We start from the raw sequence: 26,826 nt of genomic DNA, 5'->3' as shown, positions 1-26,826 counted from the left end.
AAGGGATTGCCTTTTTTCCAAGATATGGTTCTTATCTCTAACCACACTCAGAAAGCACTTCCACTGGTGGTTCATCAAATTTTTCAACTTAAAGCTCTCCACTGAAGAAACTGTTTTCCTATTTCTTTATATCACACTTATTCTCATTACTGAATTTTTCTTACTTATTTCACTTTCCTATTTCTGCCTTTCCCCTCATATTTATCTTGATCTAGCAATTCATGTTAGGATCATACGTTCAATTTCTAGTGCAAACACTGCACAACAAAAGTGAGGGCTTAACCAACATAAGACTTCTTCATAACTTCAACAATCATCAGTGAGTCTTACTCAAAAAATATATATCTGGTGAACATATGTGTATGAATCTGCATGCAACACTCAGTTCTGAAAGGAAAGTAACAAACATAATACAGTACAAACAGATAAATATTTTTTGAGATTAAAAAGTTTAGTAAACAGATTCATTCGGTGAAATTAATAAAAATTATCCAAGCTAATGTGCATCAACTCATCAGTATCTTAGATTTGAAAGTTGCCAAACTGAAAGCACATTTTGAAGAAAAATAACTCACCTTCTTTTATCTCTACAAGTGATAAAAAACTCTGAACAGGTGGATCATCATCTGTAATCGGGTCTTCTTCACCATTGGCATAAGCATCATTTACATAAGGTATTCTAATTTGATTTTGCAGCTTTCTTTTACTTCTACGTTTACCATCTTCTGCACGTAGAAAAGACCTTTGATCAATTTTGCCTGATTTATCTTCTTTATCATCAGCAGAGAAGTCTTGAAATGGACATTCAATTGCTTTTGATGTATACATGTTATTTCTGATGAAATTTCTAGTTCATTCAAGGTAATATTCCTGAAAGCATGAAAAAATAATAAGAAATCACATTACAAAGTAACCTATTACTATCCACTGGTACGACATTTAATAAGACAACTGTGAAAAAATTTGAGGAGTCAAGACAGTCTCTCTTGGGCTATAAATATAAGTTTTGAGCAATGAAAATCAACTGTATTATTGGAGGCAGAGACCTATAAGCACTAAACAGAGCATTTGTTCTCAACACATCATTTTACATCACTAAAACAGGGTGTGTCAACCTGAATTTCACACTTTTCAATCACTTGATATCTATAAGACTATGGCATAATATTACAATGGTAAGATTGAGCCCCCTGACCACCAACCTTCATGACTCACTAACCATGAAAGTTTGCACCTCGGACCTATTGTTGTCAAAACTGAAGAAACACATTTTCAAAAAGGAATAGGGGAAAGGAAGGAAGCCAAAATAAATGGATGTCAATAGGGCTCTGCCTCCAACAGAGAAATGCTTTCTTACTTCAAAACCAAGTTTCTCACTTCCAGACAGCACCTATAAGCATCATGAAAGAGAAGGGACACTAACAAAAACCAACTATGATGCACATCAAAGAAAATCTACTCTTATCACACTACTCCAGCCACTACTCATGAGGACCTCACGATCTATTCAAATGAAATCTGTTCTCCCAAGGAAAATATGCTCATGAAACACTACTCAAAATGAGCCACAAACCGACCAACCCATAAAAAACACAAAAAATCTATCCTGAAACAACTGCCCGTCCATCTTTCACTCTAACTGATTCAAGCAATACAATCAAAACTTTAAGAACTCTCCTACTAGAGGCACTAACAACATATTAGAAATTCATACAAAACACTATGGCCCACTTGCAATCAAAGTACTTATTGATATATCTTCAACTACTCCTGACTACACAACAAAATCCCAAACATCTGGAAACTTGCCAACGTAACAACAAACCTAAAACCCTCCAAAGTACCCGACTCCCCTTCTTCCTACTGCCACACATCACTTCAATCCTCAGTACTGAAAATCTGTGAAAAAATGATACAAAGCAGAATCAAAAACGTCCCACTCATCCACACAACATGGCTTCAGACCCAAACATTCTACCCCCATACCATGTACATACGTCACAAACATATCCTTGATGGATTCAACCAACCACAACCCTACTCCCTCACATTACTAGAGGCAACAGACATCAATAAGGCATCTGAAACTATCCCCAACACATTCTCTCTCACAAAATACTTCACACCAACCTCCAAAACAATAACAAAAAGTGGTTGACCAATTCTAATTCAGGTCGCCATGCCATAAATACTCACAATGCCTTCACCTCTAAACTTTTAACTTGCAGTGTAACTTTTCTTTTCTTACCTTCATACTTGATCGCCATTTCCTGCATTAGTGAAGTAGTGCCAGGAAGAGATGAGGAGAGGTCACATCCACTCACATCCATTCTCAAGTTGTCATGTGTAATGCACTGAAACCAAAGCTCCCTATCCACAACCAGGCCCCATAGACTTTTCCATGGTTTACCCCAGAAGCTTCACATGCCCTGGTTCAGTCAACTGACAGCACAACAACCCCAGTATACCACACTGATCCAATTAACTCTATCTGTTGCACACCATTCACCCTCCTGCATGTTCAGGCCGCTATCGCTCAAAATCTTATTCACTCCATTCATCCATCTCCAAATTCAGTCTCCTTGTTCTTGTTCCCTCCACCTGCGACACACATATATCCTCTCTTTCAAACCTTACCTGCTCATTCTCTCTCTCTCTCTCTCTCTCTCTCTCTCTCTCTCTCTCTCTCTCTCTATATATATATATATATATATATATATATATATATAGGGAGCAGGGGGCTGGAAATCCTCCCCTCTCGTTTTTTTATTTTTTTTTTTAATTTTCCAAAAGAAGGAACAGAGAAGAGGGCCAGGTGAGGATATTCCCTCAAAGGCCCAGTCCTCTGTTCTTAACGCTACCTCGCTATCGCGGGAAATAACGAATAGTATGAAAAAAAAAATATATATATATATATATATATATATATATATATATATATATATATATATATATATATATATATATATATATATATTTCATTTTTATTTTATCATACCTTGTCGCTGTCTCTCGCATTAGCGAGATAGCACAAGGAAACAGACGAAAGAATGGCCCAACCACCCCACATACACATGTATATACATATACGTCCACACACACATATACATACCTATACATATAAATACATGCACAGACATATACATATAAACACATGTACATAATTCATACTTGCTGCCTTTATTCATTCCCATCGCCACCCCACCACACATGAAATGACACCCCCCTCCCCCTGCACGAGCAAGGTAGCGCTAGGAAAAGACAACAAAGGCCACATTCATTCACTCTCAGTCTCTAGCTGTCAAGTATAATGCATCGAAACCAAAGCTCCCTTTCCACATCCAGGCCCCAAAAAACTTTCCATGGTTTACCCCGGACGCTTCACATACCCTGGTTCAACTAATTGACAGCACATCAACCGCAGTATCCCACATTGTTCCAATTCACTCTATTCCTTGCACGCCTTTCACCCTCCTGCATGTTCAGGCCCCCGATCACTCAAAATATTTTTCACTCCATCCTTCCACCTCCACTTTGGTCTCCCACTTCTCCTCGTTCCCTTCACCTATGACACATATGTCCTCTTTGTCAATCTTTCCTCACTCATTCTCTCCATGTGACCAAACCATTTCAATACACCCTCTTCTGCTCTCTCAACCACACTCTTTTATTACCACACATCTCTCTTACCCTTTCATTACTTACTTGATCAAACCACCTCACACCACATGTTGTCCTCAAACATTTCCAACACATCCATCCTCCTCCGCACAACCCTATCTATAGCCCATGCCTCGCAACCATATAACATTGTTGGAACCACTACTCCTTCAAACATACCCATTACTGCTTTCCGAGAGAATGTTCTCGCCCTCCACACATTCTTCAACACTCCCAAAACTTTCGCCCCCTCACCCACCCTGTGACTCACTTCCGCCTCTATGGTTCCATTCACTGCCAAATCCACTCCCAGATATCACTTCCTCCAGTTTTTCTTCATTCAAACTTACCTGCTAACTGACTTGTCCCTCAACCCTACTGTACCTAATAACCTTGCTATTATTCACATTTACTTTTAGCTTTCTTCTTTCACACACTTTACCAAACTCAGTCACCAGCTTCTGCAGTTTCTCACCCGAATCAGCCACCAGCGCTGTATCATCGGCGAACAACAACTGACTCACTTCCTAAGCCCTCTCATCCAAGACAAACTGCATACTTGCCTATCTCTCCAAAACTCTTGCATTCACATCTCTAACAACCCCATCCATAAACAAATTAAACAATCATGGAGACATCACGCACCCGTGCCGCAAACCGACATTCACTGGGAACCAATCACTTTCCTCTCTTCCTACTCGTACATATGCCTTACATTCTTGATAAAAACTTTTCACTGCTTCTCGCAACTTGCCTACCACACCATATACTCCAAATACTTTCCACAGAGCATCTCTTTCAACTCTATCATATGCCTTCTCCAGGTCCATAAATGCTACATACAAATCCATTTGTTTTTCTCTAAGTATTTCTCACATACATTCTTCAAAGCAAACACCTGATCCACACATCCTCTACCACTTCTGAAACCACACTGCTCTTCCCCAGTCTGATGCTCTGTACATGACTTCACCCTCTCAATCAATCAATATATATATATATATATATATATATATATATATATATATATATATATATATATATTATCCCTGGGGATAGGGGGTTAAGAATACTTCCCACGTATTCCCTGCGTGTCGTAGAAGGCGACTAAAAGGGGAGGGAGCAGGGGGCTGGAAATCCTCCCCTCTCGTTTTTTTTTTTTTTTTTTTTTTCCAAAAGAAGGAGCAGAGAATTGGGCCAGGTGAGGGTATTCCCTCAAAGGCCCAGTCCTCTGTTCTTAACGCTACCTTGCTAATGCGGGAAATGGCGAATAGTTTGAAAGAAAGATATATATATATATATATATATATATATATATATATATATATATATATATATATATATATATATATAAGGTTTGTTGAATGAGTTTGATGACAGAGTGGCAGATATAGGGTGTTATGGTCGAGGTGGTGTGCAAAGTGAGAGGGTTAGGGAGAATGATTTGATAAACAGAGAAGAGGTAGTAAAAGCTTTGCAGAAGATGAAAGCCAGCAAGACAAGTGGATTTGGATGGTATTGCAGTGGAATTTATTAAAAAAGAGGGTAACTGTGTTGTTGACTGGTTGGTAGGGATATTTAATGTATGTATGACTCATGGTGAAGTGCCTGAGGATTGGCGGAATGCTTGCATAGTACCATTGTACAAAGGCAAAGGGGATAAAGGTGAGTGCTCAAATTACAGAGTATATGTTTGTTGAGTATTCCTGGGAAATCATATGGGAGGGTATTGATTGAGAGGGTGAAGGCATGTACAGAGCATCTGATTGGGGAAGAGCAGTGTGGTTTCAGAAGTGGTAGAGGATGTGTGGATCAAGAGTTTGCTTTGAAGAATATATGTGAGAAATACTTAGAAAAGCAAATGGATTTGTATGTAGCATTTATGGATCTGGAGAAGGAATATGATAGAGTTGACAGAGATACTCTGTGGAAGGTATTAAGAATATATGGTGTGGGAGGCAAGTTGTTAGAAGCAGTGAAAAGTGTTTATTGAAGATGTAAGGCACATGTACGAGTAGGAAGAGAGGAAAGTGATTGGTTCTCAGTGAATGTTGGTTTGCAGCAGGGGTGTGTGATGTCTCCATGGTTGTTTAATTTGTTTATGGATGGGGTTGTTAGGGAGGTGAATGCAAGAGTTTTGGAGAGAGGGGCAAGTATGCAGTCTGTTGTGGATGAGAGCTTGGGAAGTGAGTCAGTTGTTGTTTGCTGGTGGCTGATTCGGGGGAGAAATTGCAGAAACTGGTGACTGAGTTTGGTAAAGTGTGTGAAAGAAGAAAGCTGAGGGTAAATGTGAATAAGAGCAAGCTTATTAGGTACAGTAGGGTTGAGGTACAAGTCAATTGGGAGGTAAGTTTCATTGGAGAAAAACTGGAGAAAGTACAGTGTTTTAGATATCTGGGAGTGGATCTGGCAGCGGATGGAACCATGGAAGCAGAAGTGAATCATAGGGTGGGGGAGGGGGCGAAAATCCTGGGAGCCTTGAAGAATGTGTGGAAGTCGAGAACATTATCTCGGAAAGCAAAAATGGGTATGTTTGAAGGAATAGTGGTTCCAACAATGTTGTATGGTTGCGAGGCGTGGGCTATGGATAGAGCTGTGTGCAGGAGGATGGATGTGCTGGAAATGAGATGTTTGAGGACAATGTGTGGTGTGAGGTGGTTTGATCGAGTAAGTAACGTAAGGGTAAGAGAGATGTGTGGAAATAAAAAGAGCGTGGTTGAGAGAGCAGAAGAGGGTGTTTTGAAATGGTTTGGGCACATGGAAAGAATGAGTGAGGAAAGATTGACCAAGAGGATATATGTGTCGGAGGTGGAGGGAACGAGGAGAAGTGGGAGACCAAATTGGAGGTGGAAAGACGGAGTGAAAAAGATTTTGTGTGATCGGGGCCTGAACATGCAGGAGGGTGAAAGGAGGGCAAGGAATAGAGTGAACTGGATCAATGTGGTATACCGGGGTTGACGTGCTGTCAGTGGATTGAATCAGGGCATGTGAAGCGTCTGGGGTGAACCATGGAAAGCTGTGTAGGTATGTATATTTTGCGTGTGTGGATGTGTGTGTGTATACATTGTGTATGGGGGTGGGTTGGGCCATTTCTTTCGTCTGTTTCCTTGTGCTACCTCGCAAATGCGGGAGACAGCGACAAAGCAAAAAAAAAAAAAAAAAAAAAAATCTGTTCCTTCTTTTGGAATATTCCCTCAGGATATTCCCTGAGAGGCCCAGTCCTCTGTTCTTAGCGCTACCTTGCTAACGCGGGAAATGGCGAATAGTTTGAAAGAAAGAAAGAATATATATATATATATATATATATATATATATATATATATATATATATATATATATATATATATATATATACTTTCTTTTTTTCAAACTATTCGCCATTTCCCGCATTAGCGAGGTAGCGTTAAGAACAGATGACTGGGCCTTTGAGGGACTACCCTCACCTGGCCCAATTCTCTGTTCCTTCTTTTGGGAAAAAAAAAAAAAAAAAAAAAAAAAAAAAAAAAAAAAACGAGAGGGGAGGATTTCCAGCCCCCCGCTCCCTCCCCTTTTAGTCGCCTTCTACGACACGCAGGGAATACGTGGGAAGTATTCTTAATCCCCTATCCCCAGGGATAATATATATATATATATATATATATATATATATATATATATGGGAGCGGGGGGCTGGAAATCCTCCCCTCTCGTTTTTTTTTTTCCAAAAGAAGGAACAGAGGAGAGGTCCAGGTGAGGATATTCCCTCAAAGGCCCAGTCCTCTGTTCTTAACGCTACCTCGCTATCGCGGGAAATAGCGAATAGTATGAAAAAAAAAAAAAAAAAAAAAAAAATATATATATATATATATATATATATATATATATATATATATATATATATATATATATATATACAGCTCAGGCTGGGGTGTCTGAATGTGTGTGGATGTAACCAGGAAAAGAAGAGAGGAGAGATAAGTAGTACTTTTAAGGAAAGGAAGCAGGATATTGTGACTCTAGTGAAACACAGCTCAAGGGTAAAGAGGAAGAACTGTTTGGAAATGTCTGAGAGCAAAGTCAGGGGTTGGTGGGAAGGTAAAGACTAAGGAGTGGGCAGTGCTACTGCTGAAGCAGGAGTTGTGGAATAGTGTGAAAGACTGTACGGAAATGAGCTCTGGACCAATGTGGGAAAATAAGAGAGTTGATTGCGAGTGATGGGTAATAATTACTGCCTATGCACCTAACCATGAGAAGAAAGATCATGAGAGGAAAGTGTTCTGGGAGCAGTTAAATAAGCGTGTCTGCAGTTTTGATGCAAGAGACCTGGTATTACTGATTGGAGACTTAAAATATAAAGGTGAGTAATGCGGCAGCTGAGGGTATAACTGGGGGGTATGAGGTAATCAATAATGCAAACGGTAATAGTGCATAGCTGGTAGAATTGTGTGCTGAAAAAGGACTAGTGATTAGGAATATGTGGTTTGAAAAGGACATACACAACTTGACATACGTGAGTAGAAAAGATGGTCAGTAGACGCTACTGGATTACATTCTAACCATAGGCATGCAAAATAGAGACTTTCAGATGTGAATGGGCTAAGAGGGGCAACTGGTGGGATGTCTGATCATAACCTTATGGAGGCCATGGTGAAGACTTGCAGAGGTTTTTAGAAAAGCAGAAATGTGATGGGTGAGGAGAGAGTGGTGAAAGTAAGTGAGCTTGGAAAAAGAGATTTATGTGAAGAAATACTATGAGAGACTGAGTGTAGAATGGCAAAAGGTGAGAGTAAACGAAGCAAGGGGAGGAAGTGAAGAAAGGGAGGTACTTAGGGAAACAGTGCTGGCATGTGTGAGAGATGTGTGTGTGGCATGTGTAAGGTGGGTAATGGGCAGGTTACAAAGAGTAGTGAGCAGTGGGATGATGAAAAGAAGTCCCAAGTGAGAGAGAAGAGAGAGGTATATGAGTGGTATGTACAGGGAAGGAATGTAAATGACTGGGAAATGTAAAAAAAGAAAACAGGAGGACAAGAGGAAGGTGCAGGTGATGAAAAAGAGGGCAAATGAGAGTTGGGGTGAGTGAGAATCAGTAAACTTCAGGGAGAACAGGATCTTTTGGAAAGAGGTTAACAGTGTACTAAAAACAAGAGAACAAATGAGAACAATGATAAAGGGGAAAAATGGTAAAAGGTACTGATGAAGTGAGAATTTTGAAAGGCTGTCAAGCGTGTTTGATGATAGGGTGGCAAATGCAGGGTGATTTTTTTAAATAATTTTTTTATGGCTCCAGTCACAGACAGGAGGAAAAGTTCAAATCAAGGCCAGGCCTTATTCAAAATATACAGGGAATTATGAAAGGAAAAAAGAAAAGACAAGGGAAGTATTTATGAATTTTGGAAGAAGTGAAAAACCTGCGTTAAAAAATGTGTCAAGAGATAGTGACTGGGAAAGACATGAGAAGGCAGAGAGTTCCAAACCTTTGAAGTGTAGGAAAAGAAGCAGTTATCAAAATGGCCCACCCTTGAGTTGCTGATGGTGAAACAGTAATCATGTGATGCAGCAACTTGCCAAGTATTGCACGGTCTAGCTAGTGGTGGGGGCACACAAGCAGCCAGCTCTCAGGAGTAAAAACCAAAGTATTACGTATAGAAGATGGAAAGTGAACCACTCCGGACATGAAAGCAGTAATCCATACAAGGACAAATCAGTCCTTTATATAAACGGAGCAACTGTTCAGAAGAAAAGAAGTTTCGACATCTAAACAGGACATCCAGTTTATCAAGAGGCAAACTTAGCTATTCCTGCAATGTGGGATTTCCAAGATAGAGTGGATGTTACAGTAATACCAAGTTTTCTCAATACTTAAGAGGTGAAATTACAGAACAATCAAAGGAGAGACAAGAGTTGAGATGAGTTTTCAATACAGAGAGATGGATAAAAACTGGGTCTTGGAGGCATCAAACTTGACTTAGATTTTGCCTACCCCATTGAGACATCCTGTCCAAGTCTGAGTTTATTGAGAAAGCTGTGTCAAGATGAGATGCAGATCGAGTGAATGAAGGGAGACTGTCGCCCAGCCCAGGGGGGACAGCATTCAACATCTACTAGGAATACTGGGCACCTGTTTGGGTCGAGCACCTGTAGGGTACCAATCAGGGTCCCAGCTGAAAAGAGTCTTAGTTGTGTGATGATGAGGGTCCATCGCAAGGCCACAGATAAACTCATGCCCAGAGACCCAGCTGCAGATGAGTTACTCAAAATCCAGCTAAGAACATGTGTTACCAGTTTGTACTCACTTAAGTGAACTTTTAGCACCAGAGATGTGAGGTGAAGCCACCTGTCAGTATCACGCTCTGTGGAAGGAACTACTGGATATTGTTTGTGACATGTCAATCAGTTAAGGGCATTGACAAGAATTCCTTTGCAATTGTGAATTGGGATGTTTGATTACTATCAGCAGTTGTGTTAGGATGCATGCCACATTATTTTGGATACTGCTAGAAGCTTTAGATATTTAATGTAATAATATCCACACACCCATGTATGATGCCTGATTATGTTAGTAATGCAACCAATCATATGTTATGATATTCCAGTGACTGCACACAGACAAATGCACATAAAAATCCACAAGATCTTTAACATTTTCATTCACAACAATGAATACCCCACGTGCACCAATTATACCCTTAACTGCCACATTACTCACCTTAGCATTCAAATCACCCATCACCAATTGGGTACCCAATCTTGTGCACCAAAACTGCTGACACACTCATTCAGCTGCTCCAAAAAAACTTGTCTCTCATGATCTTTCTTCTCATGACCAGGTGCATAAGCACCAATAATCACCCATCTCTCACCATCCACTTTTACTTTTACCCACATCAATCAAGAACTAACTTCCTTACACCCCATCATACACTCCTACAACTCCTGCATCAGGAGTAGTGCTACTCCTTCCTTAGCTCTTGTTGCCTCACCAGCCCCTGACCTTACTCCCAAGAAGTTTTCAAACCATTCTTCTCCTTTACCCTTGAGCTTCATTTCACTCAAAGCCAGAACATTCAGGTTTCTTTCCTCAAACATACTACTTATATCTCCTTTCTTCTCATTTTGGTTACATCCACACACATTCAGACATCCCGACTTGAGCCTTCAAGAAGGATGAGGAATCTCTGCTTGACTCCTGTTTCCTCTTTTAGATTGAAATACAAGAAGGGGAGGGTTTCCAGCCCTCTCGCTCCCACCCTCTTTAGTCACCTTCTACGAAACACAGAGAATACAGAGAATGCAATCCAGTCTGCACTTAGTTACTCAAGATAAGGCAACCAGATCTATGCCATGGATTCATCATGACAATTTCATCCAGCAGGAGGATCTTAAGCAAACCAAAGTAGATGCCACTCTCTTTACATCAAGGGTCTGGCACACAGCCCTGGTTGTGAGGGGAGTACCAAATTCTTGATCCGAAATCAAATTATGCTTAATAGGCTGAAAGAAACCAGCATAAGAAATAATTTTTCTAATTTCAAAATCAACATATCACACTTCTGGACTGATCTCAATGAATATTACTGTGTGAAGGATTTTGTGGAATTTGTACAGTGCTGCTACAACTTTATGGTTTTTCAGCAATTCTCAACTTGAAAAAATACAAGTAAAAACTTAAAACTACTCACAGAGAATGATACAATTTGTCTTCCTTTAACAGATATTTAAAAACTTAAGACTCTCATATACTCAGGCTTCCTTTAAAATCACAAGTCCTCCTACATTAATTTCAATCTCTACAATTTCTCCAATCCTGTGCTCTTATTCTCTCTATTGTTACAATAACATGTAATTCATATTAGCCTTAAAGACTCTTATATTTTTGGCCTTCCAATAAAACGCACTTCATGGTCTTATTGCATCTGTAGGTATCACATAATGGAACATGTCTCCTCCTCTCCATGAATGACCATGAGTCGACATATTATGACCTAACTTCAACCAACAGAGAACTGTTCAAAATGATGACTACTCTAGCATAAGGAATGCCTTACTAAACATCTTTTCAAGTACTCTGTAGTTTGACATTCCTTTGGGCTTCCAAGTGGCATCTAGCTTACCTTTTACATCAACATGATTATGAATCTTATTCATTAAACCACAGTGAGGTATAACTCTCATATACAAATTGCTCGGTGTAGCTGCTTTAGCTGCAGCATCTGCTGATTCATAAGTGCTGATATCAACATGTCCAAGACCACAGCAAAATTCTACACTTTTATGCTTGGAATTTTTGAACTATGGGATGCACTAGAGCATGGTGTTATGGCTTGGAGTGAAGGTAAAGCAGAAGGTAAACTTCCTTTTAGGAGACTGCACAAGTGTTTTAAGTGTAACCTGACTAGCATACAGTTCTGTAGTAAATATAGAACATTCACCTGGTTATTTTCCTTCATGACATTTAACAAATATAAATGACATATGATCATTCTATGAAGGAATAATGATACTGTAAACATAAAATGTACCTGTATGTATGAACATAAGTATCATTAATAGCTTATTAGTAACTATCAGGCTTTTACTGTTTTCATCACTTTTATGCAAGTGCAAATTAAATGGTTGATTCTTATCAAATGTATGTTACTGTCACTATTTATTAAATTTTCATTATTGCAGACTTCTACTTTATTAATAGGTAAACCAAATTTAAAAGATTGTAATTTCCTATTTCAAAACAGCTATCACATAATACATTTAAGAAACAAGTGGTCATGAAATTGCAAGCGGTGATTCCTGTGATCAAGGCCATGCCTATAAAGAGATTTCTGCTTAATCTCTCCCATTCTCTCATTCTTTACTATGTTAAAATTTATCATCTATTATCATCAGTAATTCAATAAGCTTTCACTATTTCTATCACTTTTAGACAAGCATAAAATAAATGTTTACTTCTTTCCAAAAACATCACCGTCAATCTAGCAGGCCATATGGTATACTGTGCCCTTACTTCATGTTGATTTTACAATACAGATTGAATCTGAAACATGTAGTACACCTATAAATAAATACAGGTTATCAAACAATAGATATTTACGGTGTAGTACATGAGTGAACAATCATACATGAAGCTGACAATTTCTTGCCTGCAGTCAGCCTACTAGCTACTGCTAAAATTCTCATGCTGAGCAATGTTTTGGTGGTAAGATCCTGCTTTCTACACTTTTTTGCCCAATATTGAATTCATCTTTTTCAGCAACCTGAATTTTGATAACTATAAAAATATGGCATGAGAAGCATGGGAGGTGGGCAGATTAGAAAGGGTAGTGAGTGGTGGGATGAAGAAGTAAGATTATTAGTGAAAGAGAAGAGAGAGGCATTTGGGCAATTTTTGCAAAGAAACAGTGTAAATGACTGGGAGATGCATAAAAGAAAGAGGCAGGAGGTCAAGAGAAAGGTGCAAGGGGTGAAAAAGAGGGCAAATGAGAGTTGGGGTGAGAGAGTATCATTAAATTTTAGGGAGAATAAAAAGATGTTTTGGAATGAGGTAAATAAAATGTGTAAGACAAGAGAACAAATGGGAACATTGGTGAAGGGGGGTAATGGGAAGGTAATAACAAGTAATGGTGATGTGAGGAGATGGAGTAAGTATTTTGAAGGTTTGTTGAATGTCTTAGATGATAGAGTGGCAGATATGGGGTGTTTTGGTCGAGGTGGTGTGCAAAGTGAGAGGGTCAAGGGGAATGATTTGGCAAACAGAGAAGAGGTAGTGAAAGCTTTGCGGAAGATGAAAGCTGGGAAGGCGGCGGGTTTGGATGGTACTGCAGTGGAGTTTATTAAAAAAGGGGGTGAGTGTATTGTTGACTGGTTGGTTAGGATATTCAATGTATGTATGGCTTATGGTGAAGCACCTGAGGATTGGCAGAATGCATGCATAGAGCCATTGTACAAAGGCAAAGGGGATAAAGGTGAGTTTTCAAATTCCAGAGGTATAAATCTGTTGAGTATTCCTGGGAAATTATATGGGAGGGTATTGACTGAGAGGGTGAAGTCATGTACAGAGCATCAGATTGGGGAAGAGCAGTGTGGTTTTAGAAGTGGAAGAGGATGTGTGGCTCAGGTTTTGCTTTGAAGAATGTATGTGAGAAATACTTAGAAAAACAAATGGATTTGTAAGTAGCATATATGGATCTGGAGAAGGCATATGATAGAGTTGATAAAGATGCTCTGTGGAAGGTATTAAGAGTATATGGTGTGGGAAGCAAGTCGCTAGAAGCAGTGAAAAGTTTATATCAAGGATGTAAGGCATGTGTACAAGCAGGAAGAGAGGAAAGTGATTTGTTCTCAGTGAATGCCAGTTTGCGGCAAGGGTGTGTGATGTCCCCATGGTTGTTTGATTTGTTTATGGATGGGGTTGTTAGGGAGGCGAATGCAAGAGTTTTGGAGAGAGGGGCAAGTATGCAGTCTGTTGTGGATGAGAAGGCTTGGGAAGTGAGTCAGTTGTTCGCTGTTGATACAGCGCTGGTGGCTGATTTGGGTAAGAAACTGCAGAAGCTGGTAACTGAGTTTGGTAAAGTGTGTGAAAGAACAAAGCTGAGAGTAAATGTGAATAACAGCAACATTATTAGGTACAGAAGGGTTGAGTGACAGGTCAATTGGGAGGTAAGTTTGAATGGAGAAAAATTAGAAGAAGTGAAGTGTTTTAGATATCTGGGAGTGGTTTTGGCAGCGGATGGAGCAATGGAAGTGGAAGTGAGTCACAGGGTGGGAAGGGGGCAAAAGTTCTGGGAGCGTTGAAAAATGTGTGGAAGGCGAGAACATTATCTCGGAAAGCAAAAATGGATATGTTTGAAGGAATGGTGGTTCCAACAATGTTATATGGTTGCGAGGCATGGGCTATAGATAGGGTTGTGCGGAGGAGGGTGGATGTGTTGGATATGAGATGTTTGAGGACAATATGTGGTGTGAGGTGGTTTGATCGAGTAAGTAATGAAAGGGTAAGAGATGTGTAGTAATAAAAAGAGTGTGGTTGAGAGAGCAGATGAGGATGTATTGAAATGGTTTGGTCACAAGGAGAGAATGAGTGAGGAAAGATTGACAAAGAGGATATGTGTCAGAGGTGGAGGGAACGAGGAGAAGTGGGAGATCAAACTGGAGGTGGAAGGATGGAGTGAAAAAGATTTTGAGCGATTGGGGCCTGAACATGCAGGCAGGTGAAAGGCATGCAAGATATAGTGCACCAGGGTCGACGTGCTGTCAATGGATTGAACCAGGGCATGTGAAGTGTCTGGGGTAAACCATGGAAAGTTTTGTGGGACCTGGGTGTGGAAAGGGCACTGTGGTTTCAGCGCATTATAAATGACAGCTAGAGACTGAGTGTGAACGAATGTGGCCTTTGTTGTCTTTTCCTAGCGATATCTCACACATGTGCCGGGGGAGGGGGGTTGTCATTTCATGCATGGCGGGGTGGCTACAGGAATGAATAAAGGTAGTAAGTGTGAGTTAAGAACATGTGTATATATGTATATGTCTGTGTATGTATACGTTGAAATGTATAGGTATAAATATTTGTGTGTGGACGTGTATGTATATGCATGTGTATGTAGGTGGGTTGGGCCATTCTTTCATCTGTTTCCTTGCACTACCTCGCTGATGCGGGAGACAGCAACAAACTATAATAAAGAATAAATAAATATCTATCTATTCATCTATTATACTTTGTCGCTATCTCCCGCGTTAGTGAGGTAGCGCAAGGAAACAGACAAAAGAATGGTCCAACCCACCCACATACACATATATATACATACACGTCCACACACGCACATATACATATATACACATGTACACAACTCATACTTGCTGCCTTTATTCATTCCCGTCACCATCCTGTCACACATGAAATGACAACCCCCTCCCCCATACGCATGCAAGGTAGCGCTAGGAAAAGACAACAAAGGCCACATTCGTTCACAGTCAGTCTCTAGCTGTCATGTATAATGCATCGAAACCATAGCTCCCTTTCCACATCCAGGCCCCACAAAACTTTCCATGGTTTACCCCAGATGCTTCAAATGCCCTGGTTCAATCCACTGACCAAACCATTTTAATACACCCTCTTCTGCTCTCTCAACCACACTCTTCTAATTACCACACATCTCTCTTATTCTTTCATTACTTAATCAAAACACCTCAAACCACATATTGTCCTCAAACATCTCATTTCCAACACATCTACCCTCCTCTGCACAACCCTATCTATAGCCCACGCCTCACAACCATATAACATTGTTGGAACCACCATTCCTTCAAACATACAAAGTTTTGCTTTCCGAGATTATGTTCTCGCCTTCCACACATTTTTCAATGCTCCCAGAACTTTCGCCTCCTCCCCCTCCGTGACTCACTTCCGTTTCTATGGTTCCATCCACTGTTATTTCCACTCCCAGATATCTAAAACACTTCACTTCTTCCAGTTTTTCTCCATTCAAACTTACCTGCCAACTGACTTGTCCCTCAACCCTACTGTACCTAACAACCTTGCTCTTATTCACATTTACTCCCAGCTTTCTTCTTTCACATACTTTACCAAAATCAGTCACCAGCTTCTGCAGTTTCTCACCTGAATAAGCCACCAGCGCTGTATCATCAGCGAACAACAACTGACTCACTTCCCAGGCCCTCTCATCCACAACAGACTGCATACTTGCCCCTCTCCCCAAAACTCTTGCATTCATCTCCCTAACAACACCATCCATAAACAAATTAAAAAACCATGGAGACATCACACACCCCTGCTGCAAACCGATAAATACATATTTTTTTATCACTATTATTATCATTATTTTGCTTTGTCGCTGTCTCCCGCGTTAGCGAGGTAGCGCAAGGAAACAGACGAAAGAATGGCCCAACCCACCCACATACACATGTATATACATAAACATCCACACATGCAAATATACATACCTATACATCTCAACATATACATATATATACACACACAGACATATACATATATACACATGTACATAATTATTACTGTCTGCCTTTATTCATTCCCATCACCACCTCGCCACACATGTAATAACAACCCCCTCCCCCCTCATGTGCACGAGGTAGTGCTAGGAAGACAACAAAGGCCCCATTCGTTCACACTCAGTCTCTAGCTGTTATGTAATAATGCACCGAAACCACAGCTCCCTTTCCACATCCAGGCCCCACACAACTTCCCATGGTTTACTCCAGACGCTTCACATGCCCTGGTTCAATCCACTGACAGCAAGTCGACCTCAGTATACCACATTGTTCCAATTCACTCTATTCCTTGCACGCCTTTCACCCTCCTGCATGTTCAGGCCCCGATCACTCAAAATCTTTTTCACTCCATCTTTCCACCTCCAATTAGGTCTCTCACTTCTCCTTGTTCCCTCCACCTCAGACACATATATCCTCTTGGTCAATCTTTCCTCACTCATTCTCTCCATGTGACCAAACCATTTCACAACACCCTCTTCTGCTCTCTCAACCACACTCTTTTTATTACCACACATCTCACTTACCCTTACATTACTTACTCGATCAAACCACCTCACACCACATATTGTCCTCAAAAAAACATCTCATTTCCAGCACATCCACTCTCCTGTGCACAACTCTATCCATAACCCACGCCTTGCAACCATACAACATTGTTGGAACCACAATTCCTTCAAACATACCCATTTTTGCTTTCCGAGATAATGTTCTCGACTTCCAAACATTCTTCAAGGCTCCCACAATTTTTGCCCCCTCCCCCACCCTATGATTCACTTCCGCTTCCATGGTTCCATCTGCTGCCAAATCCACTCCCAGATATCTAAAACACTTCACTTCCTCAAGTTTTTCTCCATTCAAACTTACCTCCCAATTGACTTGACCCTCAACCCTACTGTGCCTAATAACCTTGCTCTTATTCACATTTACTCTCAACTTTCTTCTTTCACACACTTTACCAAACTCAGTCACCAGCTTCTGCAGTTTCTCACATGAATCAGCAACCAGCGCTGTATCATCAGCGAACAACAACTGACTCACTTCCCAAGCTCTCTCATCCACAACAGACTGCATACTTGCCCCTCTTTCCAAAACTCTTGCATTCACCTCTCTAACAACCCCATCCATAAACAAATATTTACATATACATAAATTTTGTGAAACTATCCTTTATCTAAAAAAATTATCTAACATAATTTTGTTCAGGGTTATGAGAGTTTAATATGAGCCCTTTTCTTCTCTTTAGCATGTAAAAATATCACTATTTTTCAAACCACATTAAAGGAAAAATTATGCAAAAATATTTTTAAAAATCAAACAAACTATCAATTAGATGCATACACAAGGAATTCCTTCCACATGTAGAAAAGCTGGGTAATGAAAAATATATATATATATATATATAGCATACCTTGCAAGTGCTGCCACGAAGTGAATCCATGCCTAATGTAAATCTGTTATTTCTGACCACTCATGCACTCACTATTTTCTTTCTATATAATGTTTCATATACACATCACAATGTATTTTTATTCATATAAGCATATGTAATGACATATTTATCCAATAATGCATTTTTCAAAGCACTTTCATCAATATGCACTACACTGCCTTGCACTTGCTAAATACTGTCATATGGCCATGCTTTCTCAATCTTTTGGCCATTAATCATTCATTATCCACCCAAGATGGCTGTGTAATGTTTTTATTAATAGACATTCACTGCTCAAGACTGCCCAGAAGATCAGGATTTATTTATACAAAATGAGGGCAAATAAAAGCAGGCTGAGCATAGTCTTCCGATGAAGCCTGATGTGGGTAGGGCGTAGCAAGCAGGATAACAGGAGTTAATCCCCACTTCAGGAAGAGGATGAGGCCAGTCATCCTCACTAAAAAACAACTGTGTTAATACATTGCACTTCTGAACTATATCAACATTGTAAACCATATGAAAAGTCCACATAATTTCATACAAAATTATGGAAATGATATGAGAGATCTGCACAAAATAAAACAGACTATAACAGGGGCAAGAGAGATGCTAAATAGGATAATGGGAGTGCCACTAGCCAATCAGATGCCTGTTCAAGAGCATCAGCCATTTAGCATTCACTTTTCTAACAAATAAGCTATGCAGTGATAATGCTGCCACTCAGACAAAATTTCTTAAACTCATAATGGTGTCTTTTTGTTTCCCTTGTAACCCAGAAGATGGCAGGTTCTCCATATGTTCAGCGTTTAGTCTTCAGAATGTCCTGGTTTGGGAGGTATTACTAAACACAATATTCTTGCACCATTCATATCAAATTTCAGACAAACTGCCTTGTAATCTGAATCAAATTTACAGTCATCTAACTTTTCATATACAAATGTCCCTATGTAACCTGACATGTCTATGTACATGGTTTATAGAAATGATACATGATATGTACATGCAATGCACTCAAATGTGTTCTAGACATAATTGGTAAAATACTGTGAATTTCATATATCAAAGCGCTAAAATTTCCATCCTTTTCTTTCTAACTTTCATTTTTCTTTTTTCACGATACCTGTTGAAGTCTTTCTGAGTCTTCACACCTGCAACCCAGGATGGGTCCAGGCTGCTGGATAGGGTTGTTGGTCTACCAAGCAGTTGGAAGCTGCAGGCCACACAGCCCCCATCACTTAGCTGGCCTGACACACTCTATACGTATTTATATAGTGCATTCTTAAACTTCTCTACTATGCATCTCATGCAGTCTCTGATAATAGCTGGCAAGGTGTTGATAAGTCTTAGGCCCTGGATGTTTAAGGTGTTCTCTCTTTTTATGCATATCACACCTCTGGATTTTAGGGGTATACCTCCCGATGTAAGTGAATAAAAACTGTTCAGATCAACTGTTATCGAGCTTAAACTGTTTTGTAAGGATGGCACATACACCACCCTAATGATGTAATGTGTGTGAATTTAGTGATGTAGCTACCCTTTATACTGGTAAGTTACATACCATACATAATAATTACATTACTGAATGCATGTAGTCCAGAACAAGATATAACAACAGAATATTTCTGTAAATACTGTATGAGAGATTCAAGCATGTTATGACCATGAAACTTTCACAGTAATACTATACATGCAGTGTAAAGTTTAACAAGAATATGGAACTATGCAACTATTTTGTATATATAATAAAATTTCATGCCTTTGTTATACAACTTGCTTCAATCTGAATCTTTTTCAACAATACTGGTTTGATAATTTTTTCAAAAATTAGTTGGGAGAAAATGAAACCTTTAGACATTTTATGTTTCTTTCAAAAATCTAATGTCAGATATCTAATATATAATACTGTGTAAAAAAAATCTAAAAAATCATATTAATACTTGTTATTTGTTCCACAACTGACAGACACCTTTTGGGAAAGCTTCTTGATAACTACTATGGCATCAAAAGAGTTAAACAGATGAACCAATCAAACTTACCAAACTGAATAACCAGGGGGGTCAACCCCCCTAGTGCAGAAAACTTAGCCTACCTCAATGAAACCCAGCTATGGTTAGTAATTTGAAACAGACTGAAGCATAAACATGGATGCTGGCTAACCATCTTCACTATGGCCACTCGCCCCTAACACTCCCTCTGTACCCAGTATAATTTTTCAGTGAAAACATTATTTTCTTTTCTCCTATCTCCTCTGTCCATTTTTCTAATTTTTCAACAATTTTCTTTCTATCTGGTAAAGAGAAAATTGCTGATAAAGGGCCAAATAAAGTTGATAATCGCCAAGTCTAGTTAATAAGGTGATGGGACAAACCTAAAGAATGACACATCATCAGTCTAACTATGCAATGAAACTAGCTTTAGATGTAATACATACAAAGAGTGCAAAGTGAGTTGGTGAGCATGATTTGCAAAACTTAATTCTATTTTGAGATATTAAATAAGATAACAGTGAAGGTTTGAATATCAATGAAAACAGACGGTGAAACAAATAGGAAGTCATCACAACCTGCATAAACCTTGCCTAACCTCCATGTTAGACAAATATAACTAAATCATTAATGTTCAAGTCAAAATATAACAAAAATAACCAAAACTGAGCATTGTACTTAACCTTAAATTTTCAAAAATATTCATATAACAATGAAAAAAATTCACTTCAGAAGTACAATTTGTCCACTACTTTTACTCTGATAAAGTGTAGGAGTTTTGCAAAAGTTTTTCAGCACAACGCATTACGAAGAGTAAGGCTTGTGTCAAGTAAATTGCAACTGTACTGTACTGTACATCTTATCATTAATTCTACCCCCACCAAAATACTGATTACAGATTATTATCATGTTTAAACTCATGCTATAAACGTTCTCTTATCATAATGACTGTGATTCACTATTTCTTTTTCATTGCAGCAAAATCATAAGACTAAAGTTATCAGCTGCACTAGTGAAATGCACAGTCGTCATGGTCTGGTGTGCAATGGCAACACTACCTTCACTTTTATTGCTAGAAACATCTGCCTCATCTTGATCAATTTCATATGCTACAAGAATCAGTATCATCAAAATCACTCTCTGCATGATCTAAAACAGAGCATCATTGAGTAATTCAGGATCGTCTGCCTGGTCATTCCTAGAATATTCAAGAAAATGTGCTGTCATTGGCATGGCAGGAGGATACCTTGCAGAATCTTTAAGGGTCTTCATCCCCACAGCCTGGGCTGGGCCCAGGCTGCTGGACTGGGTTGTTCAACCAAGCTGTTGAAAGATGCAGCCCTCAGGCCCACACAGCCCCTAGAGCCTGACAGGTTGGATACACTTTGTAGGTACATGCCCAGTGCACTCTTGAACTTCTCTATCACGTGGCTTCTGATGGCAGAGGGCAAGGTGCTGAAGAGTTTTGAGCTCCAGATGTTTAAGGAGTTCTCTTTTTACATATATGACACCTCTGGATTTCAGAGGTAGTATTTTACAAACTCTTCCATGCCTGTCATGTCAGTAGGATGTTGTTTCCAAACAGTTTGGGAACCTTACCCTTCAGGATTTTCCAGGCATAAATGATGATATACCTCTTCCATATGCATTCAAGGGAGTACTGCCTGAGCATTTGTAGCAATTCCTGATAATCTACTTCCTTTATCACATTAATATGGGATATGAAAGATCTCTGGATAAGTGAGTGAGGAGAAATTATCATGCAATGCCACATCAGCCACCACCCAAGTTTGGTTCACAGCTTTGATATAGAGGCGCAAGACTCAATTTGAAAACATCTGTCAAGAGGAGTCTCCTGGGTAATGTATATATCTACTTGGAGTAAATGACAGGTTAAGATATACACGAAAGGAACACTATCCACTCATAACTCTGAAATCAGTGGAGCAGTAGCCATCCTGTGCATACTATAGCATTGAGCTCATTTCTATGCTGCTTATCTCTCATTCTGTATTGATAAAAATCATCTCTAGGGGAACAAGATCCTCAAGTATTTAGGAAAGGGGAAAAAGAACAGTGCATATATGTTACATGGCTAATGTTGGAATGGCATATTTTTACAATATACATAAGGTGCTAGGGGAAGCGTCCATTCGTTCTGCTGATTTTTTCACGTTCACCAAATTTTACATAAATCAAATCCCACATTTTCTCTGATATCTACATTACTCTCAATACTACAGCTTTATTCAACATCGCAGAATACAATAGGGTAAAAGTTCAGTTCAGTTTCTTACTGCTATTAGTTATGGATATTGATAACTTTGCTTTACAATGATATTATAGTGCTTACAGTGCAAAATGTGTGGAAGAGCATGTGGAGAATTATATTTCATTCTGTAACATCAAACATGGCAATAGTAGTAAATATTATGATGACAAGTAAAAATAAAGGGTTTAATTATGGTAAAATCAACCCTTTAGGAGGTGCATATCCCACAAGGGATACTCATTTCATATTGTTTTAAATCATGAGTCTTATCCACAAGAAGGTTATGTGAAACATGCAAAAATAACCAGTCTGTGAAAACCTCTCAAAGCAGCTGAGATTTATCTTAACTTTCAGCATCACCCCAACTGCCAACAAATGTAAACAAATAGCTGAAAAAGTGGTGGTTTGCCCAAGTGCCTAACCTTCCCACATGTAACCATGCCATAGCCTCCAGCAGCAAATGATATCAATAATGGCATACCTATACCATATCTTGGCTGCTAGGGCTGGGAGGGTTAAGTGAGGTTTTCACTGGTTTTGCTGATGGTAAAACATGAGATAAAACTCTATTTCAGCCCCACATCAAAAGTAGTTTTGGGAAATGGTTCCTCATATCTACGATACTTTACAAATTTCATTGTGATTGTGAATATACTACCTGTGAAGAACTGATGCATCTTATATTTCATACAGAATCATATGATAATGGCAGTACTGAAGTAGCATAGTTATCAAAACAGTGGAGTTAATATAAAAGGATGAAACACATTTGTAAAGAAATCATGGGAACCTATACAAACCTTCCGAGCAGTCAAGATTTATCTAAATGTTCAATATCCTAGTGACCTAGTATAAATTATAGACCATCAACATGATGGCAGATGTCAAAAGATTATACATGAGCATGAGACAAATATAATGCTAGTACATTTCTACTAACACTCCATGTAATGTGAAGTTCTTTATCACAAGTACATTATCTACTTTTTATGTTAATCCCACATTTTTCCTGATATAAATAACTCTATCACTTTAATTAATTTTGTTTAATGTTATTATGCTACAAATCATGCTCCACAAACTGTTACTGTACTCTCTAAACCCACTAAAATTGCAGAGTAAAAATGGTCACTGTTCGGAGCAAATAGCACTGTGGAGATATTCTAGCTGTACAGTTACCAAAGCCTATTATAGCTCTTCATCCTATTTAGTTTTGGGAAATGACTAGTTGTGTTTATGATGCCTTATATACTTCATTGTGATTACAGAAATATAATTACCAAATGTAGGTACCAATTCATCTTATATTTTGCACTGAATAATACTTAATAATGCAACCATAGTTCAGTATCTGGGAAGATGTGGAATAAATGTAAAAGCATGTTACACTGTACTGTACCCAAATAAAAAGATCAAAGGAAACTATGAAACCCTTAACCAACCTCCTTAGCAATTAAGTTGTATTGAAATTTTCAATAATATAGTCAAATATACAAGTTAAACCTAAGAGTGAGGAACGTGCAAATGGTACCAGATGTCAAAAAACAGATGAAACTTTGCACGGACATGCAATCCAAAGCAGCAGGCAAAGGTAATAATGGTACCATACATTTCCCGCGAACGTAGGAAATGGTGATCATGTATAAAAAAAACATATGCACTTTTGCTCTGTCTAATACCTGAGCTTTATATAGATTCGGTTGATTATGAGGTTTTACGAGTTCTGGAGATATCTAAAAAGTGCTTTACCTACTTTTTTATTCATCAACCACAAATTTTCTCCCGATATACATAACCTTCACTGCTATCACCTTATCTAATATTGCAGAAAACAATCACTTAACATCCAAACATAATTAAAATGATGAGTTTTTGAACGAGGTTTTCACCTACTTTTATTGTAACTAATTTCACTATGATCTTCATAACCCTCATCACTATCACCACTTTAATATCATGAAATAAAATAGATAACGTATAATGCTCTGCTGCTCTTATTCTCTTCTCTAAAAAATCATGCAATACCTAAAGTCAATAGCAATCACACCAGAATTATACGAATGATATGACACTATCTCAGGCTCAACGTTCTTCATGTATTCTTTATAGAACATTATCACTCAATCCAAAGTTTGTGTCAATGCACAATCAAAATGATGAAATACCACAAGAAAATTACCAGTAAAAAATTGCTGGGTCAGGTTAGTTTTTCACATATTCCTTTGATCTCTAGATGTCTCATTAACCTTTACAATAGTTAAACCTTCATTATGTGATCTCCATAACCTTCCTCAATATCATCTTGTTTATCTTTATTGTAGAATTACTTATATGAATAAATGTCTAGTCTGCCTTTGCATTGTTATTAGCTTTGGTTACTGAGTGGTTTCACTCTGCAATGCTGGTACTGTACGATGTTTTAAAAATACAGTTAGTTTACACTTCACTGAACAATATCAAATGAAGCAATTATAGAGTGGGTTATGCATATCAAAGAAAATTTGGGATTCATTACTGAAAAAAATATGTAGCTAAACACAATTGTAAAAAAAATCAACAAAAAATATCAACACCTCACCTAGTAACTGAAATAACAGAAATATACTGAAATCTCTAAAAACCAAAATACATCTCAATAACAGGAATACATGAGGATTGAAGTAGGAGTGGCAAAATACATCTATAAGATTGTAAAAGATCGTCAGCGAGTGAAATTTAATGCATTACATTGGCAGCTTATGGCTTTTCTGTAGTTATCTTTATGATTTTATTTGAAAATTTCAATTCCAACGTGATGGCATTCTTTTTAATTAAGTAAGATTCATCATGCAAAATTCAATTCAGTAAAGACAAATAAATGTCCTTCTGCCCTATAAGACATTTAGTGAATTAGTGGTAAGCGTCTTTTCATATGATACCCGGTGACTGCTACCAAATTATCCATAACAGCATCATGATGTGCATTCAGCATGATCTAATGAAAATCTCAAAATACTCGCAGAAAAGCAAAATGCTGCTCTATTTGATAACATTTCCTGTATGAGCCTCTGAATAATGTACCATTAGAGGTGCATTTCTCCAACTCATGCATTCCACTTGCATTTCCTCACATTCTTGTATTCAAGCTGGATTTGTGTGTTTAGGGAGACCCATAATATACCAACATCACAATCATCTGCTGCCGTGGGATTGGACAACTATTCAATATGTTGTGTTTGCTGATATTCTGTACTAATTGAGCAGTTTCAGTCATGAGTGTGACCAGCATATTTCAACTGTAATATCACACATAAAGAGAAATCTTATCTGCAAATGTGTTTAGATGAAGTTTTCATGCGTTAATATTCTGGAGAATATTACCTTCCTTTACATCAACATCCCATTATGCTTGGAAACTGCAACCACATTCAATATCATTAAATACAATACAATGTTCAGTTCCATGCCATTGTACTCCCAATATAAAAAAAAACAACTAAAAATGCAAATTCACTCAATATACACTGTAAATAAAAATGCGCGGCTAAACTAAATTTCTACCCATGTATATCAGTAATATCTTATTAGCTCCCTTCATAATCACTTCGACCGAATGTTCATCCCTCGATATGCTTGTTTTTCCTCTTCCATAAGCTACCTAAAGAGTCCTTCTGATATCAAACATGACCACCAGGCACTTAGCCGCTAAATTTTAAGGTGTACATCACACTTGAGATACTCACCTTCCTCACCGCTGCCTCGCAACAAGCAAGATCCATGGCTAGCTGCACAGCGGTGGCAATAAAACAAAAAAATAAAAGTTGTCAGACGAACATAATATTCCCTGCTTCCACTCAGCCTCTCTTACACACACACACTATCAGTACAGATCGGGATTTACGAGAGACACGCGCTGAAACATGTCAAAAAATGATTTTTCCCTCAGACTAAAGCACCGTTCAACACCATTTGCAGATTTCCGACAGCTCGGCGTCGACACTGTAAACAAAGCTGGATCATTGATAGCAAGGCCGGACACTCTCCTTCTTCAACAAACAAATTCTTTTGATGAAAATTAGTTGCCAGTCTTTTATTTTTCTATAGATTTAATAAATTTAAATTTATATTTCACCGTCTGCTGAACATAGCAATCTGTTACGATACGATTTTTGGGTTTATGGTAGTTTGGACGGACATTCGAAATGTGCCGATCCTGGCCATACGGATTCACCGTTTTCCGCGGTAACGAAGTAGCGCCAGAACAGACAAAGAAACGGAATGTTTCTCTTAAAATTCCCTCCTTCCATCATGTATAATGCATAAAAAAAAAACATAGTTCCCTCACCCATAGCCAAGGCCAACAGACCTACCCGTGATTTCTTTGACCTTTTCATAGGGACACGTTCAACATCCACAGATTGAGCTGGGGGCATAGTTAAACTACATCACGAAGATCGCCCTCTCCCACGCACACAACTCTCTCTCTCTCTCTCTCTCTC

The 26,826-nt window shown here is 38.7% G+C and overlaps 1 protein-coding gene across 6 annotated transcripts in view; it reads right to left on the bottom strand.

The window, feature by feature from the left end:
- The window catches only part of LOC139752872 (uncharacterized), a 41,982-nt gene extending 15,634 nt beyond the window's left edge, over positions 1–26,348 (bottom strand). For 2 of the 6 annotated variants that reach the window (XM_071668876.1, XM_071668875.1), the window contains exons 1-2: positions 26,071–26,210; positions 576–870 (exon numbers count right to left, since the gene is read on the bottom strand). In XM_071668876.1, the coding sequence (XP_071524977.1) occupies positions 576–828 (253 nt within the window). In that variant the 5' untranslated portion in view covers positions 829–870; positions 26,071–26,210. Of the gene's footprint in view, positions 1–575; positions 871–18,070; positions 18,549–26,070 lie in introns of all 6 variants that reach the window. The other 4 variants (XM_071668877.1, XM_071668878.1, XM_071668874.1 and 1 more) reach the window with 4 other exon arrangements.
- Positions 26,349–26,826: the final 478 nt, after the last annotated feature.

This window comes from Panulirus ornatus, chromosome 13 (genome assembly GCF_036320965.1).
Source record: "Panulirus ornatus isolate Po-2019 chromosome 13, ASM3632096v1, whole genome shotgun sequence".
NCBI lineage: Eukaryota > Metazoa > Arthropoda > Malacostraca > Decapoda > Palinuridae > Panulirus > Panulirus ornatus.
The sequence above is the reverse complement of the archived record's forward strand: the minus strand, read 5'-3'. Positions and strand labels throughout refer to the sequence as shown.